Source organism: Pelodiscus sinensis, chromosome 2 (assembly GCF_049634645.1).
Source record: "Pelodiscus sinensis isolate JC-2024 chromosome 2, ASM4963464v1, whole genome shotgun sequence".
Lineage (NCBI taxonomy): Eukaryota > Metazoa > Chordata > Testudines > Trionychidae > Pelodiscus > Pelodiscus sinensis.
In genome coordinates, this window is record NC_134712.1 from 196,114,442 (window position 1) to 196,141,618 (window position 27,177).

Sequence of the window (27,177 nt, forward strand, 5' to 3'; positions counted from 1 at the left end):
GGGGGATTTAAATATCCCTGTGGGATTTAAATAAACATGGCCGCCGCTTTTTTCCTGGCTTGGGGAAAAGCCGGAAAAAAGCGTCTAGATTGGCGCGATCCTCCGGAATAAAGCCCTTTTCTGGAGGATCTCTTATTCCTACTTCAAAGGAAGGAATAAGAGATCCTCCGGAAAAGGGTTTTATTCCGGAGGATCGCGCCAGTCTAGATGCTTTTTTCCGGCTTTTCCCCAAGCTGGAAAAAAAGCGTTCCATGTTTATTTAAATCCCCGGGGGGGGGGATATTTAAATCCCCCGCGGATTTCTCTATTCTGAAGTTGGAAATTAACATGCCTTTTCTGGAGAAGGGGCCAATGTAGACATAGCCCTGTTGTACTTCTGTATAGCAGGAGAATTCTAACCCAATGATTATGAACCATTGAGAAGCCATTCTCTGAGGCAGAGAACTATTAGGCTGGGATGAAGGACATAACCCACATCTTCAAAGATGAGGAATGTTCAGGAACTTGGACAGTTGTACTCAGAGGTGAAGCGGGTAAGGGTACCAGTCCAGTCTCATCCAGTTCAGCACTAGAAAAAAAAATCACTCAAATTCTGTCCTGTCTGGTGTTAGTCATCACTCTTTGTACCAGTGAGGTTGAAAGAAACACATAGAACAGACCCTTCTTCCAAGATAGAAGAAAGGCATCTCCTGAGGAATGGTGACAAAAAAAAAAGAACACTGTTAGGTGGTGACTAAGAGCTCCACCTCTGGCAGTCTCTATTTTAGAAATGTTATGGATAAGGCCTTTTGTTTTTATTTTAATTTTTTCCAAGAATTTATCAGGTTATATTTCTGGATGGAAGGACAGGGGGAATCATTCAGTAGGTTAACACTCTGATTAATGCAATTCAGTGTGGCTTGCTGCAGAACTAAAACTGGACTCAAAACACAATGCCACCTCTGAGTTTAAGAAATCATTACCTCTATTCAAATGAAAAGTTTTGTGGGAATTAAACAGTTTATTACTGTAGACTTAGAATTATTAGCCTATATTTGTATTTAACAATGGGGCCACCACTACTTGAAGTGAATGCAGTCAACTTAAAAAACCCGGAGAAAAGAAATATTTGAATACTTCCTGGTGTTCTGAAACACATTCTGTTATACAGAGCCCTGCAAATTTGCGGATATCTGCGGGTAGCCTCATCTGCAGATCTCTCAATTTTGTAGAAACCGATGCGGATACAAATTTTGTATCCGCACAGGGCTCTGATACAATTTTCATTTTCTTACCATTTTAGCATGTCAGATCTTTAAGCTGTCATCTGTTAACAGCTTAAATTGTTTGTGTGATCTGTGTGAGATTCATACCTATGTTCCAACGTATACACCCTTCAGAGCTTGCACATGTGCTTGTCTGTATCTTTTAGACTAGTGTTTCCCAATTTTATTTGGCTGCAGAACCCCTAACAACACAGTCTAATATATGGACTTGAAAAAGTAGACCACAATAAGTAAGGATAATAATAAACAAATGCTAAACAAGGTCATGAGATCAACATTTAGTTTAATTGAACATATTTAAAAACATTTTTTTAAACCATAAAATGTTATTGTAATGGAATTTTCTTGCGGAACCCTTACTTTCACTTCGCGGAACCCCAGGGTTCCGCAGAACACCATTGGGGAAACACTGTTCTAGACTAATACATAGCCTTCAACAGGCAGCTTTACATATATACAAAGACGAATACATATATTTCATGCAATGTATTGTATTTTCCTAATAAAAGAAGGGTTTTAATATATTTGAATTATACAGAAGTAGAGTGAAAAAGTCAGATAAAAATTACGTTTTGTAAACAAACAGGATGGGGGGGGGTAAAAATCAGTTTAAACTGAAAACAAAGGAGCTTAGCTGTAGAGAACATAGGTATCTCACTCCCATTTGTAATCCTGTGAGACATGTCTGCTGAGGATATCAGCTGTGGTGATCTAAGTAACTAGGCAGTAGATGGCTGAAATCTGGATCTGATGAGCAATAGATAAGTTCCATATTTTCATAGCTTTGGCACAGAGGAAGGGGATCTTGTTAATGCAAAACAGACAGGGTATGTTGTCCGCCATGACTGGGATAGAGCTGTCCCTTCTGAGAGGCAGAAAATGAAGTGTTCCTGACACACCTGAGCACCAACAGATGGATGTGGAGATAAGTTTTCTGAGTTGTCCATTTGCATTGTGTTGTGAGGGTACTCCACCTCAACCATGATGGTTAAAGTCACTGAAAAAGCTGAGTGACTAAAAGGAACATCTGCACAGACCTGGAATTAATTCTTTCACCAGTCTAAGGAACTCCTTAATTGTAGACCCCCTCCCCCATGGCCTTGTCTGTCCAAAGTGTCTGACATAACAATGGTTGTTCTTAGCCAACCTGAAACAATAGAAATATGGCCTGTGGGATTGGTCACAAAGTTGCAAGTTGCCATGTGTCCAGGAGCTAAAGACCATTCTTTACTGTGGCTTGACGTTTCCCATGAATTGTCCGTACAAGACCCAACAAGGTTACAAATCTAAAGGACGGTAAGATCAGGCTGTCAGTGAATGCAAATATGCCTCTAAACAGTATCTTCTATACATGGGTTAATATGGACTTTTCTTTACATTCAACTGCTAGAACAGACCAATGACCATCCTGGTGGAAGATAGCACTGCTCTGAAAGAAAGGCCTATGAGTAGTCAGCTGTCAAACTATAGGAAGATTAGATTTCCTTTTAGTTGGAGGTAAAAAGCCAGATTTGAGACCAGTGTTCCTCTAAGCTGCATGGCAGTACAGCTTCACAGGTGATTAATCAGCCCCGCCCAGTCAGCTCAGGGCTCTGTGCATGGAGCTGACTAACTGGGCAGGGCTGATAATCACCTGTGAAGTGGTGCTGCACCTCAACTTAAAGGGAAGACTGCTTGAGACCCCTTGGGGCCATGGAAAGGCCAAAGATAGTCAGTATTGGAAACAACCCTGCCCTATACTGAAACATAGCTTATTTGCTGTGTGTTAGGGGTCTTGTTCTATGGGATTATGCATCTTGCAAGTTGACTGAAAACCAAAATCCCTCCTGTAGAGAAGGATTTATATCTGCCAGACAGGGCTGGCTTTACCATGAGGCGAACTGAGGCAGCCACCTCAGGTACCAGACTGGGGGGGGGGGGGGGAGGGGACGGGGGGAAGCAGCACTAGGACCCAGAATGTAGAAAATTGTGTCTGCTGCTGGTGCATATGTATTCTCTCTGCTCTAGATACAAAGAGATGGAGGAGTGCTGTGCTGGAGGAAGGAGGGCACAAGAGACAACATACAGGCAGGAGAAAAGGTGGCATGAGGGCATCATTTGAGCGCTCTGCCTCAGGTGCCAAAATGTTATAGCCAGCCCTGCTGCCAGAGACACCAGCCACTGAACTTCTGAGACTTTATAAACTTGTACAAACTTGTTTAGAAGCCTGAGATCTAAGAATGGATGGCCTCCTTTGGTACAAGGGAATATTTTCAGTAAAATCCCTTGCCCATGTGAGAAGGAACCTTCTCTCATTCCTACTTAAAGGAGTGAGGGGTCACTAGAACAGTGGAAGCCAGGAGACTGAGTAAGGCAAGATCTCTGAGTGGTGTGTGACCTACTAAACTTTCTCCTGTTTGTAGGTGATCATAAAGTAGCTCTGGAATCATTTAAGAGCATGCAAGGATTCAACCACAGTTTGAGAGAACAGTTTACAATTGACAACAGCTAGGTCCTCCAATTCTCTCTCTCTCAAGCTGCTGAGAGAAGTGAGTAGTGATGCCCTGTGCGTATTATGGACATGTGCCTGGCAGCTGTGTCTACAGTACCTAAGGCTACTTCAAGAGCAGTTGAGACCATCAATTGGTCAGATGGCCTAAGAGGATAGACTGGAATTGCTCCCTATATTTTTGTGAAAGATGTTCTTATTAAAACCATGAATCTCATAACTTATAAAGTTATGTGCATCAATGACCACCTGATATTTTGTGATCCTAATTGTAGGGCTGCTCACAAATAGGCTTTTTCCGGTGTTTGTCAAATGGGGTAGAAGTGCTATCCTACCTCAGTTAGTACACCACCAGAAAGCTAGGTAGAATGTGGGAGAAAAATCACAGGTGTCTGCCAGACCATCTGAACTGGATCTAAAACTGTCTCTCTAAGGGGTAACACCATCCTGGAGGATGTTGCTGATTAGAAGTCATACACCAGTTTGTATTGTGAAATTGTCCTCACAAAATTTGAAGAAGGTCAACTATCTTCTTTTTGAGGTCTTGAAATTGCCAAAAACCATCAGCTGTGGATGATGGAAGCATCAACCACCTCAGCTGGAGAGTAAGATGAAATAAGTGTTTGAGGCAGGGCTTCCTTCTCTGCCTTAGCTTCTTGCTCCTGAAACATCTCCTTCTGAGGAATGGGGTGGGGAGGAAAGGGTTCTGAGGTTGTTTTCAGGCTTTGGTGGCCCACTCAGACACAAGACTTAGTCTCCCTTTTCTTAAAATTTTACTTTTAAAATGTGCATAGTTCATGTAGTAAATAGGTCTCAATAAATACTAAGCACTGATTTTAGTAGAAATGTTCTTAAGAATCCTCAAATGTACTCTTTTTCCTCAACAGAATTACAAGACTTAAAAGAAAACATGGAGACGAACATGACATGACAACAAACTTTAATTGGGAAAATCCAGTATCTTATTAAACGCTGGCTCTAAAATTAAAGGGAATTCTAGACACACAGGCTGTGTCTAGAGTGGCCAGTTTTTCCAGAAAATCAGCCACTTTTCTGGAAAAACTTGCTAGCTGTCTACACTGGCCGCTTGAATTTCTGCAAAAGCACTGACTTCCTACTGTAAGAAATCAGTGCTTCCTGCGGAAATACGATGCTGCTCCCGTTCAGGCAAAACTCCTTTTGCACAAAACGTTTGCGCAAAAGGGCCAGTGTAGACAGCTCAGATTTGTTTTCCGCAAAAAAGCCCCGATCGCGAAAATAGCGATCGGGGCTTTTTTGCGGAAAAGCCTGTCTAGATTGGCAGGGACGCTTTTCCGCAAAAAGTGTTTTTGCGGAAAAGTGTCTGGGCCAATCTAGATGCTCTTTTCCGAAAATGCTTTTAACGGAAAACTTTTCCATTAAAAGCATTTCCAGAAAATCACGCCAGTCTAGACACAGCCACATTGTTCATCTTCTCTTTGATAAAAGAAGCAAATAAGTATTTGAATAAAAGTCATCTTGCTCCAGTTAAGCAAAACATTAAAGAAACATAGGGGGACACCACAGATTCCATGAACAATTTTGCCTTTAATGTAACAGGACTACTGTACAACAAGTGAACAGCAAATTATTTCATCCAAAGGAACAAATTACTTCCTAGTTTATTTAATACATATTTGAAAGTAATTATTTAAATATAAAATGTTTTTAGATATATATAAGTACATATTTGAAAGAATGTGCAAAATTAAGATGCCAAAGAATTTTAAAACACAGCTCACTTATTTGATTCACTATGAAAACATGTATTGGAATATGAGTTTTTCCAAATAGTATTTTCTATTAACTACAACTGAATGGTAGTGATTTTTAGACAATTATTTACCAGTCAGCTTAAGCATAGCAATTCCTTTCAATTCATAAAAATACTTGCTTTAAAGCATAATGTACTTTATTTATAGTTATCCTCTAAGGCAAATGTTTTATAAGTAAAAGTAAAGTATTTGCCATAAATTTTTTGTTGAAAGCATGTAATCTCAGTACATGGAACTACATTCTTGAAGTGAATTAAAAAATTACATTTTCATAGGTTAATTTATGTAATGTTCTGAATCAAAAATTATCCAAAGAAATACTTCAGATTACTATGCGAAATATCCTTTTATTGCATAACTAAGTTTTAATATTTAATCATGCTCCAATTATCATGGTCAAGAGAAACCTCTGGTGATTCTGTATAACTGAACAGCAGCACCAAGAAACTGGACTTATGTTTCTGAGGCTAATTACATCCAAGTTCTCCATGTGTCCTTACAGTATTCACTAAACAGGGAAATAAACACAGACACACAAGGTTCTTTTTTTCCTCCCTTATAGAATATTGAAAGGCTAACCTGACAATTGCTGATAGGTCAAAAATTTCCCTCAATTCCAATTACACTGTAGAGCATTTTATACTAAAAGTAGCATTTAGATATCTGATTGAGTTATATGAAAGCTGCAATTTCTGTTCTATAGATGGACTGCCTGTTGGAAATTTTAAGCTTAACTGCAGAAGAACCCAAACAAAAATTACTTTTTACTTGTCTAGTTAAAATTTAAAACATTCTGATCAAAGTGCGTCTGAACATGCCTTTCAAAACCTTGCTGATCATAGTCAGGAGGGAACTGCTCGCTGCACAGGGGGCACACTTTCCAGTGACTTTCGACATGTTCTTCAAATTTGCTCTGGTCATAGTTAGGTGGAAACATCACTTCACAAAGAGGACACTTCTTGTGCACATCAAAACTTGGGAGAAAGAAAAAAGAAAATGAACCACTGACACAATGTATAATTGAGTTAAGGGGAGAAATAAAGCTCATCCTAATGCCACTGAAGTCAATAGGAGTTTTGCCACAGATTTAAAAGGGAGCAGGATTAGCCCTCTAGGTATCCAAGTAGGCATTTTACAGGTAAGTAGAACAAACAATTAAAATGTTCAATACACTTAAAACAGTTTTCTACTGAAATTCTAAAATAAGTGTCCAAAAGTTTACATAATTTTGACAATTCCAACTACTACTGAATAGCTTAGTGGCCTAAGCAAGTCCTTAGGAATCATTCTTTGCTTACTCTGCTCTTAGCAAATTTAACACCTTATAAAAGTTTTTAACTTAGGTTGGCAAGACAAAAAAAAAATCTTCATTCATGTGCCAAAAATATCATCATGCTCTACAAAATGAGGCATAATGTCAACAGTCTTCCGAATTACCAGGTGTGTAACAATGAACACTACTAGGAAATTCTGAACAGTCTAATGTCTTTTCTCTGAGTGACTGACGGTGCATGGCCATGCTGAAAAAAATGACTTACCTGGAGTCAAAACAAAAACCTGCTCCACGCTCATGTAAGAGAAGACTTGGAGGATCAGGAGCAGAAGGTACGGTCTCATCGTCATCCTATGAAAAAACATGCACTGTTATAAAAAATATCCACAAGAAAACATGTTCTCTTTCAAACACATCTTTAGAGAAAACTTGGGATTAGATTTTCATCCTTCAGACTGTGTGAATGAGGGATATGAATGGGTAACCTGTTACCTGGGCAGGCCTGCCGCCTGCAGTGGCTGCCAGCTCGCAGTCTCACATGGGGCCGGAAGTAAGGGGAGGGCTTCCGGCTCAGGTCAGAAGTAACTGGGCTGGAGCATGAATATAAAATCTAAAAAAACCTTGCCTTTTGACCATGCACCTACAGTACAAATGTGTGCCGGTGCTTCTAACATTTCTACTGATACATTTATTACCAAAATACATAGGTATATGGCCTGGGGCCATTTCAAAATTTTAAAAACCCTCTGTTAAACCAAATGCAGGGCAAGAGATTACAAGGAACAATAACATTTTTGAAGAAATAAAATTCTAGATAATAGGATGTCAAGTTAGACACTTACAATCTGTCAATCTGAATTTCAGTGGGGAAAAAAAATCCATTGATTTAGATTCACATTCTTGCTGCCGAACAGTCAGTTTTGAGTGATCTGCATATGCTGCTGGTGCCAGCCAAGCATGTCACACATTTCACACTGCAGTCAGACACATCAGCTAAATTGCCCTGTTTGGCTGCTTCCCCTCATCAGCTCTGTCAGTTGTGTCCTCATTTCATGAACACTAACAGCACATAAACAGCTGCAGCAGACACTGATGAGGATCACTATACTGATAGACAATCAGGTTTGCCTCAGAGCTTTTATCAAGAGTTAGCCCAGTCAGGTCTGTCACTGGAGAATACACCCTAAAAATTGGTGATTCGAAATTCTAAAACTGAATAAGTTGCCGGATACCCTTTCCTGGTACTTCAATTTAGTTTTGACAGTTTCAGAAACCAGGACAGTGCTGTATTTTGTTTTTTAATCAATCATAATGATGTCACAAATTTAGGATTTGCTTGCATGACTGCTCTACAGGTGAAAGAAACGCCCTTAGGGAGAAGAACAATTATAACTGTGCATATTTTTTATACTTTATGAAGTATCAGCCTACTAAAAATAAATGTGTCTTCTGCAGAGCCTCTTAGTTCCATTCTGCAAACGCACAGAAAAGTTACTTGGTTTCTGTAAGTAAATTCTGCTTATCTATAAAAGCCTTCAGCAATACCTTTAAAACATTCTGGAATCCAATCCCCTAGATACATTGAGAATTAAGAGAAAAGTTAAGTATGGAGTGTGAACAATGACACTGGGAGCCTGTTTTTCAAAAATGTGTGTCTATTTTGCACAGACAACTTATATCTATATTCAGATTGCACTGGGTTCTTTGTTCTTATGTTTTTGTTACTATGCAGAGTTCTCAAGAAAAGTTAATGGAAACGACAAATTTGGTTATTCCTTCAATAGTGTTCTCCTTCTTACTCTATGAACAACAGCTGCTTAATTTCAATCATTTAACATTTTCATTAAGCAGCTAGTGGGGCTTGCTGCAGCAGATGCTAGAGAGAGATGTTTTCCTATCTAACATGCTTGCCTAGCACCTGCAGTATAAGCGGCATATGGATTGTTCTAAAGTGTTTCAACATTACGTAGTAAAGTGTTAATAAATGTGTAGAAATAATACTCTGAACAGATCAGAATTATTCCACATTACTGATTTAAATATTTACCATGAGAAAATATGCATACATTTTCTCCAAACATGCATATTTATACTGAAAATACATACTAGTTTAATTTAAATCCCTTAAGACTGACTTTCTTCATAATCCTTTTGTTTTTATAGGTAGAAAGCCATTTCTTGGACACTTGGCATTATTTCAGTTGGTCTGTTAACAGTATTCTAGACAGTGAAGCAGATGGCACTTCACCCTAGAGATAGGGCTCTTCAATAGAACTCGTCAAAAAAAATTGTGTTCCAACAGTTTTCCATTGGAAAATGCCGTTTCAACAAAACTGAAGTTCTTCACCAAAATATATAGGACACTTTTTAAAAAATGGAAAAGAACATTTTGAAAATATAAAGAGGCCTCATTTTGCAACTAAATGCTTTGATTGAAGTAATTTTAAAACCAACATTTTCAAATTCACTTTACATACACTATTTTATTTTAGTCATTTATTTATTTTAAAGGGCTGAAAGCAAACACAATGGTTTGAGTGACCCACAACAATTTATTTTAAGAATTTTGTGAAAAATTCAAAATGTTTGCTGTTTATCCTGAATTGTCATTAAATGTTTTTCAGATCATAGAAAGGTGTATAGGAGCAGAGCTGCTTACATATATCTTTGTTTAATGTACAGCCCAAGCCAGAAAACAAGCTCAGAAACTATACATTAAAAAAAAAAAATCACACTAGTAATCTATTTACCTTCTTAGAGTCAGTACTAAATATTAATTCAAAATGTCCTTAGCAGAAAGTATTACAGATGAAGGAGTTAATGAATGCCAGCTGTATGTTAACAATTATGGATGAGCAAAGAGACTCCTCTACCTTAATTAACCCAGTTGCACAAAGCTTTATAAAGAACACTTGTGCAGTCATGAAAGGAATTGTTAATGTGCCTTACTATTAAAGCATAACCGTTTATAAAGAAACGTTAATAAATCCTCAGTAATAATCTATAACACCAAGCTTTGTGTGTATCATAAAATCTTGAAGAACTCTGATCACAAAAGAAAAACCCATTACAATTGTAAGTAAGTATATTTCTACCAAACATTAAAAAGGTACAAAATGGTACCTATGCTTTGCAGCATGTGTTAATTACACATAATGCTAGTCAATGCCTCCAGTTCATTTCTTATAAGCTCTGTCAGCAAATAGAGGATGGAGCCTTAGGTTCAGCTTCACTGCCTGTGCATTTCTGCCCTATTAACACAGTCCTTAGGAAACTGTAGATTTGATCAGAATTACTATTAAATTCTTGTAATCTTTATGTTGCAAGTTCACCGGGTTTAAAGAATTCCTTAAAAGCATCAACATTTACTCTCCAGGATGAATAACATTTTGCCACAAGAGATGCATCAGCATTTGTTTTGCATTGATCTAGTACAGTAAAACTCCAATGGTCCGGCATCTGATGGTCCGGCACCATCAGGAACCCCGAAATGCTCCAGGCAGCCAGACCATTGGAGCTTTTCTGCCTCCGGCTTCCCCGATTCAGCCGCTGCTAAAACTGACCAGCGGCTGAATCGGGGACTCCTGGGGCAGAGCAGCTGGGGTGCTGCCAGGTTGGTCCCACAGCGCTGCTCCTCAGTGCTACTGGACCAACCCAGCAGCCCCCCAGCTGCTCTGCCCCAGGTGTCCTGATTCAGCCGCTGCTGAAACTGATCAGGGGCTGACTCCAGGAAGCCCAGGGCAGAGTTGCTCTGCCCTGGGCTTCCTGGAGTCAGCCCCTGATCAGTTTCAGCAGTGGCTGACTTGGGGACACCTGGGGTGGGGCGGGGCGGGGCAGAGCAGCTGGGGGGCTGCCAGGTTGGTCCAGCAGCACTGAGGAGCAGCACTGCGGGACCAACCCGGCAGCACCCCAGCTGCTCTGCCCCAGGTGTCCCCAAGAGCAGCTGGGGTGCTGCTGGGTTGGTCTCACAGCGCCAAGGGTCGGCGCTACCGGACCAACCTGGCAGCACTCCAGCTGCTCGCATCCCTGATTCAGCCCCTGCTGAAACTGACCAGCAGCAGCTGAATCAGGGACGCCTAGGGCAGAGCCGGGCTATTGGAAGGGGGGGGCTATGAGGGGTCTGGGGTAGCATCCACCCCACCCAGACCCCTCATAGCCCCCCCTTCTGATAGTCCATCATATCTGATAATCCGGCACCCCCTGGGTCCTAAAGGTGCTGGATTATCGGAAGTTTACTGTAATTATGAATTTTGCTTTTGAGTTCTCTACTTTATAGGTCATTGTTAATTACTCGAGTTCATAGTTCTCTATATTTCCTAGTGCTTTGTTGGGCAAAAATTTGCTGTATCAGTAATTGAACAAAATACCAAACTTCAGCTTCTCTTTGTTTAAACTGCCACTCTACAGGTTGCACGGCTATAAACTGGGACTCTCTGTTACAGGTTCAGAGTCCCAGAGCACTGCAGGGGAAAGGGAGGTGGTGTTGAGGTGGGAACCTGGCACAGGCCTCAGCTGGGCTTCCTGCAGGGACCGGGGGCTGAGAGGGGCTGTGCTGCCAGAGGCCCAGGAGTCAGAAAGCCTGGTGCACAGTTCAGCTGGGCTTTGGGGGAGTCAGAAAGCCTGGCACATGGCCCAGCAGGGGCGATACAGAAAGCCCAGTGCAGTAGCTGGGGGGGGGGGGAGAGGGGGGCAGTGGCAGCAGGAGGGGCAGAAATGACCTCCTCTGGTCTGGCATATCCCTCATCCAGGACCAGTCAGGTCCCGAGATGCTAAACCTGGGAAGTTCAACCTGTAGCAATCTCCTATCAGGTACTTTTAAAGTAATGTACACTTGAACCATACTTAGTGGTATATTTCTGGGTATTCTTTTTTTTTTTTCTTTTTCTTTGTTTCATATAACTGACTCTTCAAATAATCAAAATCTTGAGTGGCTGAGGTCTATAAATGACAAATAAAATAACTGAAAGAGTTTGTGTTGGTAGCATTGGGTTAAGATAATATAGATTATATCATTCCTGGATACTTCAATATTACTTCACTTCTCCTTACTGATTACATTGTATCATTATTTAGAAATACCATAGGTCTTTCAAGAGCCCCTTTAACGTTCTTAGGTAGATATTCATATAAGGGAGGTAGGGAACCATAACTGTAAGAGGATGTTTTGCTACAGGAAATCCTACATTAGACAGATAGGTATTATTGTTGCCATAGCAACAATACTTAGCTATTCAAATAGCTCTTATCCGTACAGATATAGAATGATGGTTCTGTAAGACAAATAACGGCAGCCAGCCATATGAAAGATTTATCCAGAAGATAAAGTTAACCACAGACTCAAGGAGTGTTGGACTCTGAGCCTCACTCATTTTAATGATAGATATTGAGATCTGGGGACAGAAGATTAAAACATTTTTAAAAAAGGAAACACTATCCACCTGTGCAATAACTGGCATTTGAGGTAAGTAGGTGATCCATTGCAGTGCTTCATGTATCCCTGTGCACCTTTGATATGCCATTTTTTGTAGCAGTGTCCATTCAGCCCATGCATGCATCCTACACATCCCTGCATCTTGTACCAAGGATATATAGGGTGGCACAGGCAAATTGCACTTAGTTCCTTTTCTACCACAAAGTTCCTACACAGGAAACTGACAGAGGAAGAAAGCAAGTACTGGAACACATCTCTCAAAAGAGTTTCAGTTAACTACACATCTCCTCCTTCAAGCAGAGATCCAGTTTGAGAGTCTCTGGGTGAAGACAGCGTCCAGCAAACTTTTGGAAACATTTGGTTCTTCCCAGATAAAATGCTAGTTCCTATCTGACATCTAGCATTCGGAAAGCAGATTCCTGACAAGCCTGACATGGTTTCAGGAAAAATACTGGAAGATGGATGGGCTGGCTTATATGAAATTCAGAAAGACACCTTAGATAAGATGAGGATAATACATTGTCCTTGAAAAAATACTGAAGGGGGAGGGGGGCCTGCAATTAAATCCCTTAGCTCTTGAGCCCTTTACGTAGTTTTAATGGTTAGGAGTAGCAGCGAACACATACCTAATGGTTCAAAAGGGTGTTTCACAAGGCAATTAAGAAAGAAGTTCAAAGTCCCATACTACAGTGTGCTCTGTATCCTCTGGCAAGAGATTCATAAGTCTTTTCAGAACCCTTACACTCATGAGGTAAATAAAAACCGAAACACTTTCTACCAACTAGGGATGTAAGTAACTAGTTGCATAACTAGTCAACTATCCAATAAGCACAAGAAAAATATGCTTATCGGAGAGTTGAGTAGTCGCTTTGCCCCCCCCCCCATCCCTTGCTGCCTCTATCAGAGAGAGGCACCAAGGGGGCAGAGCAGGAGCTGGTGCGGGGGGGGGGAGGGGGGAGGAGAAGAGGGGATCTGCAGCACTGTCTCTGCAGGGGAGGTAGAGGTACAGCGGGAAACTGCATGAGTGGGTACTGAAGCAGCCTCCGCTCGCGCTGGCTCTGCTGTGATTCTGCTTTTAAAATGTACAAGAGCTCTGGTGATTCCTGCTGGCCCCGTGCTCTCTGCAGGACTTCCTTTTGAAATGTACAATGGGGATCTTGACCATTTTAAAGGGTTAGGCACTGCAGGGAGTGGGGGGCCCTGCTGTGCTTCTGCTTTTGAACTGTAGCAAGAGCCCAGCAGGCTCTTGCTACCATTGAAAGGCAAAGGTGACCTTATCAACTAATGGATGGAAATCTCATCAACTATTTTATTAGTTAATTAATCTAAATTTTAACATCCCTACTACCAACCAGTGGCAGGTAATAACAGCCACCAAGAGAACCTCAAGAGAGGTCAAAGTGAGATCTGGCTTTTAAAATTCCAACAGGTACTCCAGAACAGGAGAAAAGGGAGATTGAACAGGACAAACCTAACAAAGTGAATCCCAGTGGTGAAATCTCTTATATTTCCAAAGGTAAATACTTCTTGTCAATGGCTTTCTAATGTTGCCAACAGGTATTGCACCTCTGTTGAAAAAGTCGTCTCTATCCTGGAGAATCACTGTAACCGGATGCCATGGATGTGCAACAGAGTGCCACACACTGCAAGAAACAGGGCAGACTGCAAGAAATAGGTCAGACAATTCTCACAACTGGTGTGTTATGTAATTAGATTCACCAAACTAGTAACAAAAGAGCTTCTGTAATACCACACTGATTAACAAGAAGCTATACAATTCTCTTTACATATTTCAGCTGGACAACCAAGTCTAAGAGTGAGAGAGGACTTGAGTGCTGCCTGCATCATCTGGATTATCAGTAGTCGAGTCAACTACTTGCATCCCTTCCCCCCTTGCTGCCAATTACCCACCTCTTATCATCATTAATATGATATACAAAGCAGAGAGAAAACTGTTCTGGTAATGAACAGGGATTCCAACAACAGTCATGGGCAGTAAAAAAAGAACTAAGTGAGGCTGGAGAGGAAGGGGCTCTGTTATTTACAGTTGTGATGGAGTGGCACACAGCTGCATAGGGTATTTGAGCTGCCCTGGAAAAAGCTTCCCTATGGCAATACCAAGTCACCAGGAGTGGAATGCACACGTGCAAATGCTGAAAGAAATTTATTTTTATTTAAAAGTCTTATGAATATCAGGGGAGTGAAGTTTTACCCTTGAATCCTTCAAAATGAAAAGGGAATCGTACGCAGTGTTAAAAAATAACCTGTCACCATTAAAAGCAAGGTCCTCTACAAGAAATTGTACCTCTAGGTAAAACAGAAAACTATCATTGCATCATGGTGGAAATGGACAGGTCTACACCCTCTAAAGCAGTATTTCCCAATTTCATTTGGCCATGGTACTCTCTTAAACTTGAAAATTTCGCAGAACCCTTAACAGTCTGGGCATGAGGAGGGACGCTTTCGTGGCTTGGCACCCTGCTGCAGCAGGGAAAGCCTCCAAGCAGCACACGCTTGTTCCCCCAGCAAGGGGCAGGAGAGGGAGCCCATGCAGCAGGGATTTCAGCACAGCTGCAGCACCAGGTCAGGCTTCCCACTGGCAGGGTAGGTGTGTGGGCGGAGGGGGGGGGGGGCATGTAGAAACCCTGACCTTCCCCACCAGACCAGACTCTGCCGCTTCCCTAGCAAGGTGGGGAGGTGTGCAGGGGAAGCGCGACAGCGCATGGGGGGCAGCGTGCCAAAGTGTGCCCCGGGGGAGAGCAGTGGCAGAGCCCAAGCCAAGGTGCAGGCAGCAGTTTAAGAATGCTGAGGACTGGGAGTGGCTACTCATCACCTTGACCCAGCCTCCCCTCCCAGCAGCAGTGGCTGCTGTAACAAGCCGTTGCCTTCACACCGGGAGGAGGCGGCTGCGTGGCACCAGAGGCCCCATGGGACAGGAGCCATCCTGCGGGGTGAGAAGGGGGCCGCGTAGTATACAGTGGTGGTGTGGGTGGTGGAGTGGCAAGACCCGGGCACTGCCAGAATCCCACCTCCACCAGCAAAGCGCCAATGAGAGCTGCCTATGGGCTCTGCAAGGGGCAGGGCAGTAGAATTTTCTCACAGAACCCTTTGTTTCACTTTGCAGAAGCCCAGGATTCCACAAAACACCATTTGGGAAACACTGATCTAAAGACATCTTTGCCAACACCTGGGCTTCATTTATGCTCACTTTAAATTGTTCATGGTGTTTGGCAAATATTTAATAACTAGCCAATTAGCCCGTCATAAGACAGGATTTTCAGGTCTCTCCTCCACATCAGTCTTCTCTCCTGAGCCTCCCATCTCTTGCTCAGTCTCTCTCCCTTCTCCTCCTCCTGCCTCCCCGCCCCCCTCTCAGCTCTCCTCTGCCTCTTGCGCCTCTCTCTGTCTCTCTCTTTCTCTTCTCCTTCCCCTCCTGCCTCTCACTCGAGGGACCGCGGAGCCCAAACAACCGTTTGGGCTCCGTACTTCCCGTGCTGCATGGGGATCGCGGAGCCCAAACAGCTGCTTGTACCACTTGCTCCCACACGGTGGCCTGGCTGAGCGGCGCAGAAGTCACCCGAGCACCACAACAGGAAGCGAAGCAGTGACGTTCATGGCCAGGGAGCAGGGCCTGGAGCCACTGTCACGCCAACGTCACCGCCCCGCCCCCCTTCCCCTCCTGCCATGGCACTCAGCTGACTTCTGCGTCACTCAGCCAGGCCGCCGTGGGGGAGCAAGCAGCCGTTTGGGCCCTGCACTCCCCATGCAGCACGGGCCGCCCAGAGGGAACAGGCAGCATTTCAGCGTTACAGACTCACAGACACTGGGCTACTATATATATGATGGTGTTAAATTTATTGCAACTGAATCATATTTTGACATGAGCATCTAATGATTCACTATCCTGAAATAGCAAAATTGCAGAAGAGTAGCTTTTGCTACCAAAAAGATCAAGAGGCATCTGGTTCTTATTATTAGGGGGGTCTACCAAAATTGCAGGCATGAAAATTAAGTCACAGACCATGAAATCCCTATGAAATCTCATTTCTGGCCATTCACCCCTAAAGGCTGGTATTGCCACCCTTATTTTTGTGCTGGGTGCCTAACCAGGAAATGCTGTTCACCACCCAACTTCAGGCCTTAAAACTGTTGGCAGTATAAGGTCCACAGGTTTCAATAAGACTAGTGAGTAGGACAATAGGGTACAGGGGAAGGTAGCTATTGCTGGGAATCCCTGCTGGTGAAAAGTAGAGGTAGTCTAGCCTCCCTTTTCTCTGCCTGTGGAGAATAATGTCTCCCAAATAAAGAGGAGACCCTTGGACAGAGAACTCAAGTCCCAATCACAGTTCTCTTCCACATGGTTTACTTTTTGGCTTCCACACTTTCAGAGAGAACAGTTATCATTTATTAGATTCTCTCAACAGAGCAGATACTTAGTAAATACAAAGAGATAAGTAGTGGCAATTCTGGTTCATTAGAGACAAAGAGGCCATTTGAAGTCAGTACTGATACTGAGATAAGTAACTGGCTAGTCTGTGTTGATGGGTAAGGATGCACCCTCATGCCTCAGATTGAGGGTATATAGAGCTGGATGGGTGACTTCCATTGGGTTTGTTGTGGTAGAGGCACAATTGTTAGAAGCAGCCCTAGATGCCTTCAAGGTATCCTAACACCTTGGAGCTTCAACAGTGCTCCTCTTCTGGCCTGAGGTCTCCAGATTTAACACTCCTGCTCCTTTTGTCAGTGCCCATTTGTGATATTATCTGATTGTGATATGACTTTATGATCATTGTTGCAACTGCTGTTGTATATTTGCCACAAATCTTGTACCAATGTTGTTGTGTGAGATATTGTTGGAAAAAGTTACGATTTGCTGGTTATGATGATGCCATTTATGAACATTAGTTATATACCTGTATTTCAAATGTTGTAATACTCACAAAATAGCTAGTCAGCACATCTGGGAAAGACTATTCAAGCTGATGGGCCAATCAAGAAACATTCAACAGACAATGAAGAATGGGAAGTACCCAATTACACTGAATGGACTTGTCTTCAAACCTTCAATATGGAATGTGAGCAATGGCACCCATCTGCAAAGAACTGAGTCATGCACATACAGGTGACTTGCCCATGTGACTCCAAACTGCATCTTGGGACATACTTTTCCACAGCAGAAACAATGAGATTCCCTTCACATGGCAAAGGACATATAAAGGGCCCTGGAAATTCCTCCTTTTTGTCCTTAATCCTGCTTCGGTGTGTCTTATAACAGAGGACGCCCAGTCTTTGGTTGTAAGCAGTCCTATCTTTAAGCAGTTCACTCAGAATTGATACTCAGCAGTGTCCCCCAGGACATTCCTTGTAACACTGTTGACTTAAGAGCGAAAAGCTCTCAGTTCTGCTAAAAAATGATGCCACAGACTTAGTGACTTTTCATGACCAGGATTCTCGAGGTGGACAAGTAGCAGCTCTCAGTGATTGAAATCCTAAAGTAGCTGAAACAGAATACAGGACTATGTAGCACTTTAAAGACTAACAAGATGGTTTATTAGATGATGAGCTTTCGTGGGCCAGACCCACTTCCCACTGGCCCACAAAAGCTCATCATGTAATAAACCATCTTGTTAGTCTTTAAAGTGCTACATAGTTCTGTCTTTTGTTTCAGCTACACCAGACTAACACAGCTACATTTCTATCACTAAAGTAGATGGGGCATTTGTTGGGGCACAACAAATACCAACTGTTTCTCTGAAACTGGTCCTGATATGCTGTTCAATCCAATCTACATGAATTAGCAAACAGTTAAGTTTTGTTGGAGTTATGGTTGAAGCAGGACATGTTTCATTCTCCCAAACCCTTAAAAGATTGGAAAAAGTAATTATGGGGAAATCTGTGTTTTCATTTCCAGTTTCGCATTGTAGGCAATGTTTTTGATAACACACTCCAATTCACAAAACTTTATCTTCCATCTCTCCATTAGAGACTATAAAGCCAGGCATAGCCCATCTTCACCAAATTTGCATTCAAAGTGCAAAACCTCAACAGTGGTCTCATATGCTTTTATATCAATCACATCAACAGATCAGCTCATATGGGAACTCAGAAAGAGAGATTAGGATCAAAAGTTTCTTCAAATTTTGCCCAATTTGACTCATCTAGAATCTGATTTTTCAGAATATTCAGCATGTAGGATTTTATACATTCAAAACAGTTTCATTCACTTCAGTTGCAGCTGTGAGCACTCAACAGTTCTGCAAATCAGGCCCCATGGTAAAGCTGGACACCCAAAAAAAATAGAAATATCATTACCATGTGTGTAAAGTTTGATTATGGTCTAGCATCATAAGGGAATTCAGGAGGGAGGGGAAAAATATTTTCAGTTGCTTTGGCTGCCAATGTAACTTCTATCAGTTTCTACCTCAGACCTTAACTATGTCCCCCAAATAAAAACATCTCAAGTCAACCTCCACCAGTGATTTTTCCCCCACACATTCACTGTCTACAAGTCTACATTATCAAGAACAATGTAAAAATGAACACTCTTATTTACTATCAGGACTATTACAATTCTCTCAAGCTCTTTGCTTTTTTCTCAAGAGAAGCAGATCTGGTGAGACTGAAGAGGCCATAATGTGGTGGTTAGACTACTCCTGTAATCAAAGCAGTAAGATAGCTATTTTCTACAATCTTTAAAGTCTGAAATGCAAAAATTGTCCTGTGGGTTTTTCAAATCAATTTGTGGGCTTACACCATTGTTTCCCAGACATCAAAGCCATTTAGTTCCACACATGCATACACAACTCAGATATTGTCTTCTCCTCCCCTACCCCTATTGAAGATGTTGCAGAGGTTTTTTTCATTGGTTCAACCCCATCTGATGGAAACAGTCATTTCATCTCTTTAAATCTTACTTAAAGCCCTCCCTTTTTCTCTTTAGCATATCACTGAGCTTTCCTAGAAAGAGTTTTGCAATACTTTATTTTCAAATACTGCGATTTTTTACTTATTCACATGTATCCCTCCTCTATGACTTAGAAGTTAATTAGGTTTTACCATTCTCTGTCCATTTTCATTTGACAGCCAGAAAACAGGAAGAAACTCAATTCTTATGCTATATTAAAATATAGATTGATATGAGATAGGAGAAAAGAAGCATCTTCTTGACACACTAACCTGAATTTGGCTCCTATTTGAACATATTAAGTTCCTTCCATCTCATTACAAAACCTAAGCTGTGTCAGCAAATGAGCACAAGACTCTAGTACTGTTTCTCTGGGGTTTGCAAAAGGGCAAAACACATAGATCAGGAAGAACACTCTGCTAATTAAACTGCAGCAGATGACTCAAGAAGAGAAGGGCTTGTCATATGTAATGTCTATGCCAAGAACGATCAGATTAAATATGCAAAATGTGAAGAAAAGGTGGGCAACAGCACAAAGCTGATATTCTAGACTTTAAATAGGCTGCAATAGTTCTGACAATTCCCCTAATTATTCACAATAATGGACATAGGGTTCAAAAGGCAGGAGGAAGAAATACATTTTTCTCCATTATAGGTGCTGAGCACCAAGGCTAAAATCATGCCTGTCTGAACACTGATCAGTTTCTGCAAAGGTTAATAGCAATTAAATGTGGCAAACTAGACTAAATGAGAAACAGGTCATGATACCACCATACTTGCAAAGAGCACAATACTTGGTAAAAGAAAATTCTGAAATATTTCTTACAGTTTCAAGAGCACTTAGAAACTGAAACAATTAAAAAAGTGTTCAAATTAAAGCATATTGGGTATGTTTTCCATCATAAAACAGTTCATTAGCACCATTTTTTAACTCTCCCTCTTCCCCCCCCAAATAAAATATTTCTAACATCCCTAAAAAGATAGGTTTCCCTCTTAAAACCCCTCAATGCCAAGAGATAAAGCAGTAACTCCTGTCTGGCCCTGACACATTCACTAGATCCAACGCATTACTTCTGTAGTATTTATCTAACAGTGAAGTGAGGTAGCTAATAAAATTTTGTCATACGAGTCTCATAATAGTTGCAAGGACAGAAATATATAAGAGGTTGTATAAGTACTGGAAAAAATGTTTTAAAATCTGTGTTCCATTCAAGGTGGATAAACAGTTAAAAGTATTTAGAGATTCACTTATCCCATTTGCCTTGGCTCAGATGTAGATTAAGCATTGTAAGCAACACAACGGAAGCACTGTTTTGCATACAGAGTCAACTGGAAGATATGTTTATGAACTCTTGTATCTTCTTTGACTGAAAACCAGCTAGTGCTACGAAATGTCAAATCCTTGTGGAAAAAACTACTTAACTAAACAGAAAAAGTAATTGTTGATAAATGTAGACCCAGGTTTGCATTCTATGCTTTAGTTTTATATGCAACAATTTTTGTTTCCATTATTATTTACTATCTCTTAAATCTTAGCCTTTGATAATAATCTTATGATAATATAGAAGGGTGCTTTCCATTGGCTTATCATATTTCATGTTCCCAAAAAGAGGTCCGATACTGCTAAGGGGGCTAGGATGCGAGATTGATGGTGGTAGAGCGGGGTATAATGGAGGGGTATCTGCAATAGAAATACTCAATGGTGGCGGTGGACTGTGTTGCTCTTTGTCACGATAGAAAGATGGCTGACAAGCTCAGGACACACCAACAGATGTCAGTCTGCACCTTGCTGTGTGACCCTCTTCCCAGAGCTGGGAACTGGGGCCTGTAGAGATGAGATCAGGCAACTATCTTGCAGAGGAATGGACCAACCAGCTGCAGATGCAGGGGAAGGACCAGTGCTCTCTCTGACCTGCAGCTTGTCTACTTTGCAAAAAAAAAAAAAAAAAAAACACACAGATATTTCCTGTTATCTGAAAAATTCAGATATACAGGCAGTCCCCGAGTTACGCGGATCCGACTAACGTTGGATCCGCAGTTACGAACGGGGTTTGCTGCCCTTCTCCCTGGTCTGCTGAGACGGGGAGCAAAGCTTCTGAGGACACCGGCAGCAGGACAGCCGCGGCGCGTCTGGGCTGTCCACTGCCCGCATCCTCAGAGGCTTTGCTCCCCATCTCCCTGGTCTGCTGGAGACCAGCAGACCAGGGAGACGGGGAGCAAAGCCGGGGAGCACGCGGGCAGCGAACAGCCCAGACACGCCGCGGCTGTCCCGCTGCCGGCATTCTCAGAGGCTCCACGCGAGCAAAGCTGCGGAGGACCCGGGTGGCGGGACCACGGTGCTGCGTCTCAGTTCGCCGCCTGTGTCTCCCTGGTCTGTTTGGGGGGGGGGGGGGGGGGCGCGCAGCTAGTACCGTGTGTCCCCCCCGCAGACCAGGCTTTTCTCCGGACGCCTCTGGTAGAGCAGCTGGGGCGCTGCCGGTTGGTCCCGCAGCGCCGCTCTGGGCGCTACTGGACCAACCCGGCAGCACGCCAACTGCTCTGCCCCAGGCGTCCCCAAGTCAGCCGCTGCTGAAACTGGCCAGCGCTGACTACAGGAAGCCCGAGGCAGAGTTGCTCTGCCCCGGGCTTCCTGGAATCAGCCGCTGATCAGTTTCAGCAGCAGCTGACTTGGGGACGCCTGGGGTTCTTAAGTTGAATCTGTATGTAAATCGGAACTGGCATCCAGATTCAGCCTGTTGAAACTGATCAGAGGCTGATTCCAGGAAGCCTGGGGCAGAGCAACTCTGCCTTGGGCTTCCTGTAGTCAGCCGCTAGTCAGTTTCAGCAGCGGCTGAATCTGGACGCCAGTTCCGACTTACATACAGATTCAACTTAAGAACAAACCTACAGTCCCTATCTTGTACGTAACCCGGGGACTGCCTGTATAGAGAAAGGAAACCCAAAAAGAGGCTGTGTCTAAGGGACATATGGTGACACTACTTTCAGAAGCACTCAGGTACTGGGGCTCACCTACAGGTTACCTAGAAAACAAAGTAAGGGGTGTCAAAGCCCTGAGGTGGTATCGGCTAATATTCAGTGGAACACAAGCAACTCATCATCTCCCTGGAGGCAGAAGGGTAACAAGGTGACTAATTTCTGGGCACCACAAGAAACAGAGATAACCCATAATTCTTGATATGGGGTGGTCATGTGTCCCTCTCCTTTAAATTCTGGGCTCCCCCTAAGTTGCCTCTGGTCTCTTTCTTACTAACCCTATACTTTGCACACTTTCTCCAAGACAGCACCATCCACACCCACTCCCCTCACAGCTCCTTCCCCTCTTACAACTTCCATTGCCTCACTGCTGCAAGCTGGAGAGGGCTCTGTACACCTACTGCTGGGCAGGTAACTATTTGCAGATAAGGAAGGGATGGTACTCAGACGTCTTCCTTGTGCACCCTCTGGCGAAGCTGTGATGCCAGCCCCATGTGTCTTCCCTCTTCTGGGCACCTCTAAGTGGAGTTCAGTGCGAGTGGGAGGAGTCAGGTGCCATGCCTTTCCCAGACATGTTCCTCTGAGATGTGCTCAACCCCACCCCCAACTTCACAGAAATCTACATACAAGAGTCCCAGCCTACCACTTACATTTTTAATGGCTAAAAAGAAGCCTCTAACAGAAATTGTCTCAATGTTTAATATATTCATTCCGTTTAGATATTTCTTTTGTTGTAGATCTCTTGCAAATCTGTCTTCAGAAACGTACACCTTGCATTAAACTATGTGTTAAATGTTTAATTCAGAAACACTTAACAATTCTGCTTTTTTGTGTTTGCAGGTTCAATTAAGTTTTCACAGATGGATAAGAAAATTAAACACACTTCTCTTCTACAAGAAAGCCTGTGTATGTGATGTTAAGAAATAGGAATATGATTGTATATTGACAGGACTCGACATTTAGGGCAATCTACTCACCCATGGCGAGTAGATTTTAGCCCGATGCGGCTGCGCAGTGCAGTCAGCGCATGCGCAGCACGCCGAACTGCGTGGCTGGCGAGCAGGGCTCGCCGCTGCTTGGTGAACCCTGTATATTGAAATAGTAATATGACTTGAAATTAGTTAACTTTTTTCTTTTTAAATATTAACTGCAATCAGAGGTTATGACTCCAAAAGAAAAATAAACTGGCATTAGAATTCAAGACATTTCTCTGACTAATTTTCACTAATTCGTGTGCAAATTTTTCATTTTAAACAGTGTTCATCAGATATTTTTCAATAACATTTCAGTTCCAAATTTAAAGAATAGTTAAATGAATCAGAATTTTCAAATGCTCACTTTATCCAAGCAGTTGTTAGCTACAGGATGCGTATTAATAAATGAAAGACAAAAATAAGAACAAGCAAGCTAACTTACAATGCTATCCTCAGGGTCTTCTAGACCATCAGGTCGACTAAGGTTGCGAGCAGGCTGACTGCAGACTACGTTGTCTTCCAGTTCCCAAGAGGAAGTCCTTACAGGTAACCTTTGGATCTCCTCAGGATAAAAAGCACCATCTGCTCCATCTGAAATAAAAATGAGAAGAACAGGCCTCTTGTTTATTGTATTAAATTGCTGTTCAATAGTGTTAGAACCCTTTTTTGTCAACTCAAAATAATTAAATCAAGACACCAAAATATTTTCAGTTTAGATTACATAAAATTAAAAGTTCTCAACCAAAACCCAAAATCTGGTAAACAGAATCCACAGCTACAAATAACTTTGGTGTGAGTGCACCATCGTTCCTCTGCCCTCTTGAAAGTTCTCCTTTTAGTGACTAGCATCAATGGATTTACTAATGAATCCAATCATTTCCAACCAACATATTATATGCCAAGATATCATCAAGTCCTGTCCTGTCTCTACATAAATAAAGTGGTACTTCTATTTTTAAATTGTGAGACAAAAGAAAGCTGAAGAAAATAAAACTATACAAACCTCTTGTTTCCTGGGTTGCATAAGGGTTTCCATATTTCAGTACTGGTAGTCTACTTGGCACTGCAGGAACCAGTCCACTATTCTCTGAGTATGGATTGAGAAAATGTAAATCACGTGGAGAAATCTGCCCCTTAGTTATCTTTGTGGCTTGATTTTCAGGATTCATTCCATGTTCCTAATTAACAAAAAGTTTAAAAATATAATTAATATATGGAGTCAAATCAAATGTTTTAAATTCAAAGGAAATACTTAAATGATTCATTAAAAAAAACAAATAGTTATCTGCCTAGTCTTAGACATACTTATCATGATTTTACTGAGCTGACATTTTAAAGTAACTTCAAGTTTTAACAAAAGACAGGACTATGCAGCACTTTAAAGACTAACAAGATGGTTTATTAGGCGATGAGCTTTTGTGGGCCAGGCCCACTTCCTCAGATCAATATGTGGAAGAAAATTGGCACGACCATATATACCAAAGTGATACTATCAAAAAAAGTGAACACAATAAAAAAGAAGCTGTCTTAACTTTCTCGGTCCTACAATTTGTAGGCTGTTTGTTTATAAGCCACAAGGAGCAATCAAAAGAAGTTCAAACGGCAGTGTCTACTTTCTAAAAGCCTGAGCCATTTTCTGAAAGTGGAAATGTCCCATATGCTTATAGGTTTTATTTCTCTGCAATATGGAAACATTTTTGCTAAAAACATGATGGTATTTAATACTTTAATTCCAGCATCACCTAAGATTAAAATAGAACATACATCAAAGTGCTTGTAAAAGGTGCTATAAAATAGTCTTAGCCATAAGCTGAACTGCTAGGGTACAGACTGATTTTTAAAAAAAATCAAAGGCTATATAAGTATGTAAATAAAACAGAAACTAAGTAATTTTATAGGTTTGAAGGGACTACAAATGAACATTTTAGCATGCCATGTTTAGTGACATTTATAAACAAACACTGATAATGGAGTATAAATTGAAAAGCTGTTTACTGTACTATGCTTAACCTTTTAAATCATGGTTCCAGCCTAGCACAGCACTTTGATTCTTCCTTGGAATTGTTCTAGCAAATTTATAGATATTTACATTACAAGCTTTTATAAGCTTCATACAATATTTTTACAGTTGTACACGCCTCATGTGTGTTGTTTATAAAGATTCCCTCCAACTAAAAATGATCCCCTCCAGATAAATAGTTGTATCAAAATCCAAAACTTTACTTAGCTTTTCTATGGATTAAAGAAATATGGTACAGACGTATTTAAAAAAAGAAAACCATCAATTTATTTGGCTATTCCTTTGTATGAAAAACAGTATCAACCACCTTTTTGGTTTGCTTTTGAGAAAAATATAAGTTAAATATTCTCATTTTTTACATTGTTTGATCTATACCGAAATTACCTGAAGTTACTGTTAATGAAATACAACAGCTATGCTGAGTGCCTCATGAACATTCTCTCTTCCATCTTGGTTCATTCATATAACATGGTATGAATGTACCTATATATTTTTAATAAAGATTACTCTCCCTTCTAGCAATGCCTTGCAAAATTATTATATTATGCTTAGGACACTGTAATGGGTAGTAGAATAAGAACACCTAATAATAATAACCATGCAAAACACTGAAAATACTTTTAGTATTAGAACATCATCTAATATTTTAGCATGGATATCTTTAGTTTTAATGATACAGGTACTGAGTTTGATTAGAAAGTCAGCTGTGGAAAGTGGCAGTTCATTTTCAAACACTTATTTAAAAATCTGGAATGGCATTAGAAAGTATATAAATGTCCTTTTACATAAACTACAACTCTGAAGAGATTATAATCAAGGTCATACGGTAGCATCTGACAATCTGTTCTCTTGCTGGCTGCTTGTGGGAATAAGCAACATTGGTAGTGAATGTTTGTGTCTAGTTACAACAGAAACAATTCCTATGGAACAACAGTGGAAGTAACTTTATCCAGTCATATCTGAATATGCATGATTATTCTGAGATGGCAGATTTAAACTGACAATTACCCCAATTTCTAAACAAAAACAAAAATCAGTTAAAAATGTATGGATGACAGTTAATGCTAACCAAAACAGCCTTACAAATTTCACTACATTAAATGCAGCCTATGATTAAATATTCTGGAATTCTATTATTGAACAATAAACACGTTTCTAAACATAATATTTCCAAATATCAAGTTAGAAGTTTTGATGTTTCACTATGTGTCTGTTTTGAGGTTCTCTTTTCTCATTTTTTTTTTAATAGAAAACAAATAATTTTTTTTATTTGCAAATCAGTTAATTTTTTTAATGCATTTTAAAATTTACCTTTATACGGTAAATTTTATGAGTGGACTTCTTTATATATCGATCCCACTGTACCTCTTTAAAACAAATTAACCAAGGCTGACTAGAGTAGTCAGAAGGGAGTTAAACAAAAGGGGACAGTACAAACAGAAAATAGGTGCCCTCTGAAAAAAACCGAGATGTTGAGAAAAAAAACAATGGAAGGATATGAAGAGAAAAAAAGTCTTGAATTGCCTATACACCAATATGAATAACATGAGTAACAAATAAAAGGGGGGAAAAATGAACAATTCCATCAACATAAATATGATCTGGTTGGTACTGCTGAATCCTACTGGGATGATTCCCAGGATGGAATTTCAAATAGGTTATATAACCACTGGTTTTGGGAAGGATCAAGCAGGCAGAAAGAGGAGCCACTCTGTCAACAGGCATTACCTGTTTCCAAGTCATTGATAACCAGGAATAAAGGTGTGTGTGGTTTTTTTTTTAAGTCCTCGCAGTTAAAGCACACAAGACGGGGTAGTAGGTGGGTGTATGCTACAGAGCACCATATCACAATAAGGCCTGGTCTATACCAGGACCTTAGTTCAAAATAACTCCTCCTCTTGTTTGAATCAGATATACTACCAAGACCATTATTCCCAACTGTTTCAGCCAACACGAGTAAATCCTTTATTAGCACTTGGCATAACAGATGAAGAGGAACGGATCACAGAACTAAAAATTAGGGCTGTCAAATGATAAAAAACCTAATCACTATTAA

General features: G+C 41.2%; 1 protein-coding gene across 4 annotated transcripts in view; it reads right to left on the reverse strand.

Annotated features, from left to right (window-relative positions):
- Positions 1–1,531: 1,531 nt before the first annotated feature.
- TAX1BP1 (Tax1 binding protein 1) overlaps positions 1,532–27,177 on the reverse strand; it is a 106,529-nt gene continuing 80,883 nt past the window's right edge. For all 4 annotated transcript variants that reach the window (XM_075922160.1, XM_075922161.1, XM_075922159.1 and 1 more), the window contains 4 exons: positions 24,105–24,279; positions 23,544–23,692; positions 7,085–7,170; positions 1,532–6,520 (listed from right to left, as the gene is read on the reverse strand). In XM_075922160.1, coding sequence (XP_075778275.1) covers positions 6,319–6,520; positions 7,085–7,170; positions 23,544–23,692; positions 24,105–24,279 — 612 coding nt within the window. In that variant the 3' untranslated portion in view covers positions 1,532–6,318. The remainder of the gene's footprint in view (positions 6,521–7,084; positions 7,171–23,543; positions 23,693–24,104; positions 24,280–27,177) is intronic.